Source organism: Scomber japonicus, chromosome 13, assembly GCF_027409825.1.
Source record: "Scomber japonicus isolate fScoJap1 chromosome 13, fScoJap1.pri, whole genome shotgun sequence".
In the NCBI taxonomy this organism is placed as follows: Eukaryota; Metazoa; Chordata; class Actinopteri; order Scombriformes; family Scombridae; genus Scomber; species Scomber japonicus.
The window spans coordinates 9,356,764-9,368,736 of NC_070590.1; the positions used below are offsets into that span (position 1 = coordinate 9,356,764).

Consider the following 11,973-nt stretch of genomic DNA (forward strand, 5'->3'; position numbering starts at 1 on the left):
ATCCATAATGTCCTTCAGAGAACCATTATTTGGCACTTGAATCAGTAAATCTGGGCGTGTTTAAAGCAGCAACAACCATAAAAGGAGAAAAACAACCTTAAAGGTCTGTGTTGTTGTTCCCACCTGTGGACAGGTAGAAGAGGCGGGAGGGATAAAAGCCAACCCACATTTAGAGCTTTGTCCCTCATCTCTGATCTAACGTTGAATACCAGTGTGCCAAAGTTCAGTGTTCACAATGCAAGGACAATAGGAGAAAGAAGACACTGAACTAGATGTTCTCTGACAGCTTCATCTTACCAATTGTGTTTGAGACAAGTGGAAAACACCTGAAACCATTCAACAAGGCAGCATAACAGGACGTGAGTACACTTGTCAGATTTATCAGAGAATCAATGATTATTTAAAGTTAAAACAAGTGTTATCGTGATCCTGCAATGGTTTACTGCAAGGTTAACGTTCAACTTTGCATTAGTCATATTAACTGCGATAAGAAATCTGTAATATCAATGTGTTATGTAGACACTGAATTGAATCTTATGAAATATCTTATCATATGTCGTATTTTTCTTATTATGTTGCTCTGCTCTACTTTTTGTCCCCTTCAGAGGACAAATCTTGATCAACTTTAAAGGAATATACCAAAGTTTTTGCACGTTTTAGCCTCAAAGAAATAACTAAATATACTCATATCCACCTTTACTTCAGAGAATTTGTAATTTCATTGATTAAAATGTTTAACTTGTATTTAACTGACAGCCATAGACAATAGCTGTTAATTTTGTAGAACTGACACTTGCAGATTTGACACTGAAGTATTTCCTGTGCCACATTTTTCATTGAAGATATACTTCTCTCTCAGCCTGTATAACAGCATGAAAACTTCAACTGTTAATTCAGGAAAATTAGGATTTTAGTGTGTAACAGTAACCATATGAATGCAAAACTGTACTTGCAGTATAATTAAGTAGTCAGATCAGGCTCCTCACAGTTAAACACATCACTAATTTAACTTATTAAAGGAGCCAGTCCTGCACTTTTGAACTTTAATACCTGTTTAGTTTCACTGAAGGAAAAAGTGGAGACTTTTACTTGTAATGGGTTATTATTTTTATTGTTGTGGTAATGCTACATTCAGGATTTGAGTTCTCCTGTCACTGTAGTAAAGATAGCAGTTAAATGTAACACAAACCTCTTGCTTTGTCTTTTGTGGTGCAGGGAATCAATTCACCTGAAGATCCAATAACAAAGAAAAAAGTTACTTATCACCTCTGCATTGATTCATTAAAAAGATTCGATGTTAGAAGTCTTGGGTCTTGAGAAAGGTCTTTGTGACTGAACCATTGGCTTTTTATAATAAATCAATGCAGAGGTGATAAGTGGCCGCGAGAATTGACTTTTTTCTTTGAAACTATTCTACAGGTAGCTACTGGTTTCCAGTTTAGTTCCAGTTAAAAAAACAACTTAAAGGGGATTTCTCATAAAATCCCATTGTGTTTTTAATTTGAACTGTTCTCCTGTGTTTTTTAAACTTTTGCATGGTAATGCTGTGTAGATTTTTCATATCAAACTGCAGTAACTTTAACAACAATAAAGAAGCAAAGATATTGTTCAATGTCTTAAATCAAGTCCACATCTACCTCGAGGAAGTTTCTAGTCTCTGCAAATTAGTTTTCATACATTATATCAAAATCTAAAACACTAGTTTTCAGCAATGTTACAGGAATACTTTCAAATTGGAGTTAATTCACTCTGAGTCATTATTACCACAGAGGTGGCATTGAGCAATAAGCACCTTAACCAATAGATCTGACTATAATTGTTCTAGCTTACTTCTAGTGGGATCTAGCTGTACAGATGATTGTTGCCTACCTAAATGCAATCTCTGAGGTGAGAGAGATTTAATTTGTGTTGATCACAGCATTGAAAAAAAATTTAATTTGAAAAAACTAGTCAGAAGTTTTTGTTCTTTTGAGAATGTGTGTCCCTGTAATATCCACACAGTGAACAGTGCAAAAACTGGAGAAATAAAATCAAAACTATCTGTGACTAGACTACAAGAGGAAGTTGAGAAAAATACTGTGGATGTGCTGACACCTTAGATGACGCTTTTGAGTTTAAATTATTGTTTTATATGTTTACTGTGGAATTCATATAGTCCCAGGTGAAATATTAATTATATCTTTTTCTGTCCTTTGTCAGTCCTTCCTTTAGGAATGTCAAACTAGAGCTCAGACATCACTGTGAGTTTTATTTGACCCAGAGCAACATGGCCATCAGGAAGTCAGTCCAGCGAAGGATTGTGTCCAAAGACGGCCACAACAATGTGCGGATTGATAACGTGGAAGGTATGGTCAAGCTGTACCTGCACGACATCTGGACCACTGTGGTGGACATGAAATGGCGCTATAAGCTCACTCTGTTTGCCTCCACCTTTGTCATGACTTGGTTCATCTTTGGCGTCATCTTTTACTTCATTGGCATGGGCAATGGGGACCTTGAGATTGGTCTGAACTCCAATCACACGCCCTGTGTGATGAACGTGGAAACGCTCACTGGGGCCTTCCTGTTCTCCCTGGAGTCACAGACCACCATTGGCTATGGTTTTCGTTATATCTCAGAGGAGTGTCCCCTGGCTATCTTCACTCTGGTGGCTCAGCTCGTCATCACCGGCCTGGCTGAGATCTTTGTCACTGGCGCCTTTCTGGCCAAACTGGCTCGGCCCAAGAAGCGAGCAGAGACCATCAAGTTCAGCCAGTCTGCGGTGGTCTGCTTGCACCAAGGCAAGTTGTGTCTGATGGTGAGGGTGGCCAACATGAGGAAGAGTCTTCTGATCCAGTGTCAGCTCACAGGAAAGCTCCTTCACTCCAATGTGACAGAGGAGGGTGAGAAGACTCAAATCCACCAGAGCTCTGTTGATTTCTCCATGGACTCCAGTGGAGAATGCCCCTTCCTCATCCTCCCGCTCACCTTCTACCATGTCCTGGATGAGCACAGCCCGCTGGCAGGATTGACTGCAGAAAACCTTCAGACTCGTGAGTTTGAGCTGCTGGTGACTCTCAATGCCACAATGGAGTCGACGGCGGCCACGTGCCAAAGTCGCACCTCCTACATTCCTCAGGAGATCCTCTGGGGTTATGAGTTCAAGCCGGTGCTGTTCAGCACTACCAGCGGCCGTTATGTGGCAGATTTCAACTTCTTTGACAAGGTGCAAGTGAGCAACGATGCAGCCTTCCTCAACGAAAGTGCAGAGAAGCTAAAACTGGAAAATGATTATAAAAACAAGTAGAGGATAAATGTTTTATAACCTTAATCTTACCGACTGGGGTACCCCAAACCCTAGAGGTAGACTTTTTGTCATAGCTCTCACGTGCTTTACTCTGTCTTCCACTTTTTCGTGACTTTGTCAATCAGTTTGTTCCTAATGACTTCATATCACTGTTTTCTGTTTCTGTTTTAATTTGTGAATTTTAAAAATATCAATGTAATATTCTGGGGAACCCCAGAAAAAAACCACCCAATTCTGCAAATCAGTTTTAATATATGGAGCTATTTATTGAGTTCTTGTTTGTCAGGGGTCCTAATTTGAAGTATCACACACTATCAGGTGGATTTGTGGGGGGAGACTGTGTCACACAAGCACACAGTCATGTTGAAGGCTGCAAAATATATTAAAGAAAGTTTATATTTTTTGTTTTACACAATATGCAAATGAACTTTAACTTTCCTAAAATAATAATAATAAGTTACCTTTTTTTGCAGATTACATAACTAATAGTGTTTGAGTAGAAATAAGTTCACATTTTGTTGTGATGATTGTTTCTCATAGCAGTTTATTCTTGGGGTCTCCAAGCCCTATATCTTAATAATGATTAATATTGTTTGTATATCACGTTACATAAATATACAAAGATTGCAGCTCAAAGGGCTCTAAATGCAAACGACAAAGTCAGAACTCAAGGACGAAGTCAAATATAAGATCAATAAAAACAGATAACAAATAAATAAATCAATAAAACCAATATATGGATAAGACAATAAAAGGTAATAGAGGCTGAGGTACAGCAAGGAAGGAGATAAAATAACAGGTGGTACAAATGTGGTTTGAGCTGTTGCTGTGAAAATGTATTTACTCAATTTTTCATAGCAGCACAATGACTTTCTGTTTTTGTGAATCAAATTTTCCAACAGACTTGAAAACCTGACATGATATTGAATTTTTTCTGGTCATTGCATTTATTCATATAATCATTCCATCATGAATTTTAATACAATTTTGAATGAGTCCAGAAGTGGATGATATTTTGTGCCGAATAAAGACAAAGATGGAAATAAGAGAGTTAAACAAGAGGATTGATACTGCTCGAGTAAGAGCTAACAGCCAGTAAACTCAGGGAAAAGGAAAAAGCCAAACCCAGCTACCAATACCTCTAAATTAGATGATTATATCCTTGCTTGCAATCAAAAATAGAAAGTCAATAAGCATATTTCCTAAGCTATTCTTTAGAAAGAAGTGAGATGAGTCAAATATGATTTGTTTAGCTGAGTGTAGGAGGACAGAGCTGGGCGTTTGGGACATTGTACTCAGTGATTGTTGGTCAGGAAACAATTAAGTAATAAAGATATAATGAGTAATGTTGTTTTAACTTTGGACAGGTTCATGATTGAAGAGATTTATTTGTCAAATGCACAAGTTCAGCAGCAGTGAAATGAAATTGCAACAACAGTAACAGCTGAGCAAATATACATAAAGCTATAGAGCAACTATGAAAATAAAACATTTAAATAAATATATACAAATATAACCATAATAACTCAAAGGTGTATGCAGGGAAAATAAGAGAATATCAAAGAATCTATATGTACATGATAAAAATGAAGTAAAAATAGTCAGTTGGCAAAAAGCAAATGCAGAATATCAGACTGATAATCAGAATGAATTATGTATTTCTGGCAGTATCAAACCAAACATTGTGATACACAGAGTTTGTAAAATGTATTTTGCTGGACGAAGGTTGAATAATTTTGGTTGTATGAACATTTTTTAAACTCAGATCAATCATCAACTCTTTACCTGGAGTAAAGAAGTATGAATCTGAGTCTATGTTCGTTATTTTGCTACACATCTACAGGTGGGGTGATTCACTGTTACAGAACTTGTACTATTAAGCTTGTTTAGTTTCAAACTATTAGCAGACTAACAGGTAATTATGGTGGTATATGGGGGTATATAATGTAGACTTTAAAGGCTAATACAAATTTATCAGTTTTTTTGTAAATAAATGTTTCTTGAGTAAACATTAAAGTCTTGTGTTCACTTTTTTTCTCCCAGTGCATGCTAAAGGCCACAGTCAGCAGCAACCCTGCACAGGAATAAGCGGTTAAACACAATGGATCGAAAGATTAATGGACAGAGCCATTTGAAGGGCAACAGGTTCAACTGGCAGCTCTTCTATCTCGGTTGTCTGAAGCTGTCAGCTTTTGTTGTGACAACAAGTGAGCTGCAGCCTACTGTATCTGCTCAAAACAATGTTTAAATCCAAAGCATAACTGCTCTTTTGCAGAAACAAAGACGTAACTTTTTGCTCAAAAGGTACTTAGTAAAAACGATTGGCTTCAAATAATAATAATAATAATAATAATGATAATAATAATAATCTGACGTTTGCATTGCTGATGTCAGAGCATATACAATCTGTTAGTTATATAACAGGCTCCAACTGTTGTTATTACCATTAACTCTATGAACTACACACTATTTAATTTACTTTATCCTATCCTCATAATCCTTATAATTAGACATTATTTATGAAGAACATAAATATACAAACCTAGAGTCCAAAAAGATTGAACTTTGTTTATTTTGTGGAAACAAACTATTATCCTGGCTGAAGCTAAGTTTTATTGACGTTTTAGTATAAAAAAAGAGGGTTGTTATGCCTGACTGAACCAAACTAAAGACTATGCAGATTACTAAATGTGTCATTGTTTTAATCAATTAATTATAAAGTCTTGGACAGATACATAGGTATAGCTAGATAAGTAGTGAGAAAATCACCTATCTTATTTATGTTCTGGGAACCGCTAATGAAATTGTATTCACCACCATTTATCAGTTTGGGGCCAGAAAACATAGAGACAGATATCACAAAACTAAAAATGTGCATAGCTTGACACTATCAGGGATGAATGAGAAGATGCATCTTATATAGGTAATGGTGTAAAAATGTCAAGTCTTCAACTTGTGTATTTTTAAAACCAAATCCTATTTTCCTATCTTTATGTGTCCATGCAACTAATGGGGACAGCAGTTGTGGAAATTTCCAAAAAATGTTGTCCCTATTAGTCATGTGGGCACAAAAGGATAAGGAAATGAGGTCCAGGTTGAAAAAAGAAATCCAAAGTTTCTCTTTGACTTTGTGGAAATTATGCTTTTACTCTGAAGGATCCACACCAGGCTGAGATTCCGCTTTTATTCTGAATTATAGGAACCGGAACTCGTACTGTTGCTGCTACATGCTAAACACAAACCATCGAGTAGATGTTAAAAAACTAGTTAGTTAGTTAGTTTTGTGTATGAGGTAGCTTTGCAGCAGTTGATTGGACCGCCTGTCTGATGAGTGGTGGTCAGAGATGAGTGTCACTTTGGATATAAGACTGAAAAGAGCGAACAAAGTTTATCATGAAGGGGTGAGTAATGTTAACAGCTGAGCTAACGAGCCGCTTCTGTGTAGCTCATCTTCATGTATTTGTTTTTAAAGTAACCAACACTAAAATATAGAATAATGAACACTTAAACTAGCTACGATGCATCATCATCTGAGCACATGACCGGCAGCTGATCAGCGTGGTGTTACAATAAAAACCGTGACCGTGTGATTGTGCGTTGCAGGAAGAACCAAACACTGACAGGCTGTTTGTTAGCTTCTGCTGTCAAAACTATCAAACTGTATGCCTCTGTGTACATTAAAATCTCAGGAGGCAACAATTATATTAACAACACTAAAATCCAGCATGTGACCGTAATAAAAACATATGAAATGGCATTTACAGTACATGTAATGATACCACTTCTGCTATCATTTGTACACAGTGCTACTATTGCAATGAGAACTGCTATTGCTGCTACCAAAGCTAAAACGATTAGTCAATTAAGTGATTAGTCGAGCGAGAGGAAATTAAATTAAACTATTTTGATAATTGATTAATTGCTTTGTCTTTTTTTAAAAAGAAAAAATGCTCAAATTCTATCTATCTATCTATCTATCTATCTATCTATCTATCTATCAGTTTAAAGTTACAGGGACAATCCACATTAATAAACATTTCTGTAAATGTGCCAGTTTAGCCATCTTGGTTCATTTTCAGCAGTAGTCCCTGGGCAGGAGTAATGACAGCTACAAAAGACACATTAAATACATTAAAACAAGGGATGGTCACACACTTGATTTTCTTTTAACCATGATGTGTCACAGCCTCCAATAAGTGTCATTAAACTAAGCATGTTTTGGTTTAGGGCTGCAACTAACGATTATTTCCTTGATTTATCATTTTATCTAAGGTGGAAATAAAAAAGTCACTATTTATGAAAGTCCAGGATGCAACCTTAAAAGTCCCAATAGTCCAAAACCCAAATCTATTGAGTTTACTATCATAGAAGATTAAATAAACCAGAATGATGCTAGAGTAATTATATTATAGAGTTGCAGAGTCATAAAAATGTGTGTGTGTGCAGGAAACGGTGGCCGGCGTCATTGTACTGGCATGTAAGGAGGCGATGCAGCATCACGGCATCTCTCTGAGCATGGAGGGACTGGTCAACCTGCAGCTGAGCTCCAAGAGCGTTGGTGTCTTCGAGGCTTTCTACAACTCTGTCAAGGTAAACCGCAAAACACTCAGCTGCTCTGCTCAGTTCCTCTATGAGCAATAAGTCATCTGCTGTTGAATAATTGGCATTCCATATGGATACTGCCCAAATGATTTGATCCTCAGAGAAATTAGTTTGATGCATTAAACAGAGGTTGTAGGATTTGACAACATTAGGGCAGAATAGAAGTGTGTATATATAACAGAATACAGTTTGGCAAAAAGAAGTAAATCTCGGAGTGCTGAATCAATGACTCAGTTAGTTGACCAATTGTTTTAATATCTCATGTCAGCTTTTCCCTATGGGCAGGCAACTTGAAATGGTCTTCAGCCATTGATTAGTAAGCAAAGTTTATTTATACAGTGCTTCACATTCAAAATAGATAAAATAATATACAATCATATAAAATCTAAATAAATAAAAACTAAGACACCAGATAAAATATACAAACGGAACAGAGGTAAATGCCAAGTTAAAACATAAAATACCACATGCTACCTGAACAGATGGGTTTTAATAGTTGGTGATTCAATTTTGCCTGCAGGACACAAAGGTTACTTAGACTTTGGCTGTTTCATATCATCAGCTAAGAGAGACTGAATACAAAGATGTTGGCAGAGAGGTAATGCTAAAGAAATTATATCAAATAGCCTGAATGCACTGTTAGTTTGGGTGTTTGTATCCATGATAGGAGCTCATGGTGATAGCATGATGAATCCTCTGTAGACCTTGTTGGATGGGGAGGAGGATTATCAGCCTATGAGCCTTCAGTCCTTTTCAGTCTTATTCTGACCACAAATATTTGACCTATACACACCTGGCTGGCAGCATGATTTGATATTTAAAACATCTACATACGGTAACACTAATGAACTGTTGCTCAGATGAGTCAGACCACTCACTCTCTGACCCTGCTGTCACATGTTGCAGCCCATCCAACTGATCAGCTGTAACATCGAGGTGGCCAAGGCAGGAAAGATCCCAGGAGGCAAGACTGAGATCCCCTTTGAGTTCCCTCTGCTGACAAAAGGCAACAAAGTGCTTTATGAAACCTACCATGGCGTCTTTGTCAACATCCAGGTGAGTCAGAGCCACAGAGTCTTATGTTAGACACATGCTCTTATTAAGATATTGGGGAGTAAGAAAATACTCTTAATGGATACCTGAGTCAAACACCTGACTGTGTGGAGTTAAGATCACATACAGACCTAACCAGTGGATGAATTAAACCCAGCACCTTGTTGTTGCATTTGTATTTCATTATTTTAAATTATTTGTCAATTTATAAAGCTTAATTCGATCAATTTGAACTTAATATTACATATTCTGAATTTGTACAAAATGGGTTGAAGTTAAATGGTGTTTATCTGAATAACAAAATCTATGACTATGAATCCATGACCTATCTAAGCTCAAAAGTGGAGCTCCTGTCCCATGTTACAGATCAAAATGTTGTCATACATATCATTAAACCTTTAATATGTTTGTCTCCCCAGTACACACTCCGCTGTGATATGAAGCGTTCCCTGCTGGCCAAAGACCTGAGCAGGAACTGTGAGTTCATCGTGCACTGTCAGGTAGGAGAAACAGGGTGGATTTAGAGGAACTTTTCTGATAACATAAATAAGATAGTTTAAAGCTTTTTTTCCACCATAGCTTGGAGGCTACAGGATTATAGCACTCGTAGGAGCCACCTCTTCATGTCTTGAGTAGTATGAGACAGGATAGGCTGGGACTAGCTGTTCAGCATGCTAACTTCAGTAGATATCTCTGCAATACAAAATATAGATATCATAGATTAATTTTTGAATGTTTTAATATAAAATGATATTTAAAGGATAAATTCACAATTTTTGAAAGTGTCTTAAAACAGCAGTCAGGTGTCCATATGAACAGTGAAAGTGGTTTTCCTCCTGTTTGTACTGGGTACTAAAAAATCCCCTTCAAATGTGCCTTTAATGTAGATGATGTTGGGAAATTATTAATTGATTAGTTACCAACTACCAAATATATTATATATATTAATATTTTCTGGTTTCTTTAGTCCTCTGTGATAAAACATTAAATATCTTTGGATTGTGGACTGTTGGCCTAGATAAAACAAGACATTTGATTTTATAGCCCCCCCCCTTTTTTTAGTTTTTTTAAATCTCTGCTTTTTGGTAAGAGGAGGCATCATATCTGCACCTGGAGAAACTGGCCAATCCTGGAATATGCAATGAGTGCATCCTGCCTGAGATCAGTTGTGTAGTTTAGTTTGTGCCCCCTCTTGTCAACCTGATCACAGTTTGGATAAAAAAATGTCCTGCGGTGTGAGGAGCACAGCCATCATCATGTTTGTCATTATTGAACTGTGTTGAATCTGTCGCTCTATTTGATTTTCAGCCGCAGAAAGCAAAAGTAGTTCCGACCCCAGTCAACTTCTCCATTACTCCAGACACCCTGCAGAACATCCGTGAGGTGAGAAAACCACTTTCACTTAATGTCATTTTACTCCTTCTTTTTGTTTAAATTGAAGCTACACTGAGAGCACAAACTTTTTTTTTTCTTCAGCGGAGTTCACTGCCAAAGTTTCTGATCAAAGGCCATTTAGACGCCACCAACTGTGTGATCAGCCAGCCGTTGACGGGCGAGCTGGTGGTGGAGAATTCAGACGTTCCAATCAAGAGTATCGAGCTGCAGCTGGTACGAGTGGAGACCTGCGGTAAGTTTGTACTTTCAGCTGATTTAAATAACCTTTTATTTTGTTGCGGCAGAGTTGATGGTTTCATAAATGTTTTCTGCGTCTCAGGTTGTGCTGAAGGTTACGCCAGAGACGCCACTGAGATCCAGAACATCCAGATAGCCGAAGGTGACGTTTGCCACGGCCTCCCAATTCCCATCTACATGGTGTTCCCCAGACTGTTCACCTGCCCCACTCTGGAGACCACCAACTTCAAAGTCGGTCAGTAAAACCCTCCAGCCTGCTTTAAGTACTCTTCAATAGTTTTTTTCATTTCAGCAATAAATTAGTTTTCTCAGTTTTTCTTCCCAGACTTACAGTAGTGCATAGATAATGTTTACCATTGATGTGTAGTATTGTATCTGTGTGTCGGCCTTTAAAGCGGTTATAATCAATATTATTTTTATTAACAAACATATCAAATGATAATGTGTAATGGCAAAATAGTGATGAATCTACAGAGAATTTTTAGCTTCATTGCAAGTTTAGCTTGTTGTTTACTTCCATCATCCCTCCCTCAATATTATTTCTACCCAGTGTGGATCTCCACTTCTCTCATGATGTGACGGTATGTTTGCTTCTGCCCTTTTTTAGAGTTTGAAGTCAACGTTGTCATAGTGCTTCATGACGATCATCTGATCACAGAGAACTTCCCTCTGAAGCTGTGCAGGGTCTGAACCCGAACGTCACATCATAGCTGAGATAAGTTCACTGGAGGCCTGTTAAGTTTTCACCTTCTCTGCAACGCACTTATAAATCACAAACACATCTGTGCTGTTTATCTGTCGACATCTGAACTGATTTTTGAAGCCAGAATAATAATTATAATGCTAACCTAGTGTCACTGATGGGAAATGGATTATGTGACTTAAAAAGCCTTGTCAGGTTTCCTTCATAAAAGCTGATGAATATAATGAATATGACAAAGTGTTTAATAGTTTATTACTTTGATTTACTGTAATAAATGTCACTTTTTTTTAAAAAATTGTGTATTACATATTTGCATTTTATATGACATGTGAAGCACTTTGTAAAGTTTAAGGACCAGTAAAGCAAATTAAATTCTGTATAATGAGCTTTGTGTAATGTAGAGTGTATTTTTTACTGTGACAGTACAAACAACAAATTGATGAGCTTCAAGGCAGTAAAGACATTAAACAGCATTGGCTTTCAGAAATTTCTAATCTTTAATTTAAGATGTGACAGATGACCGTCCAACAAACTCAAACTCAAGGACAATTTTATTGCCTTACAATATTAAATGGTATGATTCCTCCCTGCACATCTGAAACTAATGATTCAAAAACTCAAGTCAACAATTTTTTTAAACATTTAATTATATAATTGATTAAATAAAAATCAAAAAACAAAATGATAAAATATAAAA

General features: G+C 37.0%; 2 protein-coding genes across 2 annotated transcripts; both read left to right on the top strand.

The window, feature by feature from the left end:
- Positions 1-2,266: 2,266 nt before the first annotated feature.
- On the top strand, positions 2,267-3,286 carry kcnj15 (potassium inwardly rectifying channel subfamily J member 15). The gene has a single exon (XM_053332334.1). The coding sequence runs from the start codon at positions 2,267-2,269 to the stop codon at positions 3,284-3,286; it is 1,020 nt and encodes a 339-aa protein (XP_053188309.1).
- A 3,210-nt stretch (positions 3,287-6,496) lies between these two features.
- Positions 6,497-11,319, top strand: vps26c (VPS26 endosomal protein sorting factor C). The gene is made up of 8 exons (XM_053332335.1): positions 6,497-6,687; positions 7,733-7,876; positions 8,795-8,944; positions 9,361-9,441; positions 10,250-10,324; positions 10,418-10,568; positions 10,656-10,808; positions 11,181-11,319. Exons 1-8 carry the CDS (start codon positions 6,631-6,633, stop codon positions 11,261-11,263), a joined length of 894 nt encoding a protein of 297 aa, XP_053188310.1. The 5' UTR covers positions 6,497-6,630; the 3' UTR covers positions 11,264-11,319.
- Positions 11,320-11,973: the final 654 nt, after the last annotated feature.

What these genes read in the sequence shown, in the direction of transcription:
- vps26c (XM_053332335.1), top strand. Translation starts at nt 6,631, where the DNA reads ATGAGTGTCACTTTGGATATAAGACTGAAAAGAGCGAACAAAGTTTAT. An exon ending in ACAAAGTTTATCATGAAGGG is followed by an intron (nt 6,688 to 7,732) that starts GTGAGTAATGTT and finishes GTGTGTGTGCAG; the next exon opens with GAAACGGTGGCCGGCGTCAT. An exon ending in CCCTGCAGAACATCCGTGAG is followed by an intron (nt 10,325 to 10,417) that starts GTGAGAAAACCA and finishes TTTTTTCTTCAG; the next exon opens with CGGAGTTCACTGCCAAAGTT.
- kcnj15 (XM_053332334.1), top strand. Translation starts at nt 2,267, where the DNA reads ATGGCCATCAGGAAGTCAGTCCAGCGAAGGATTGTGTCCAAAGACGGC.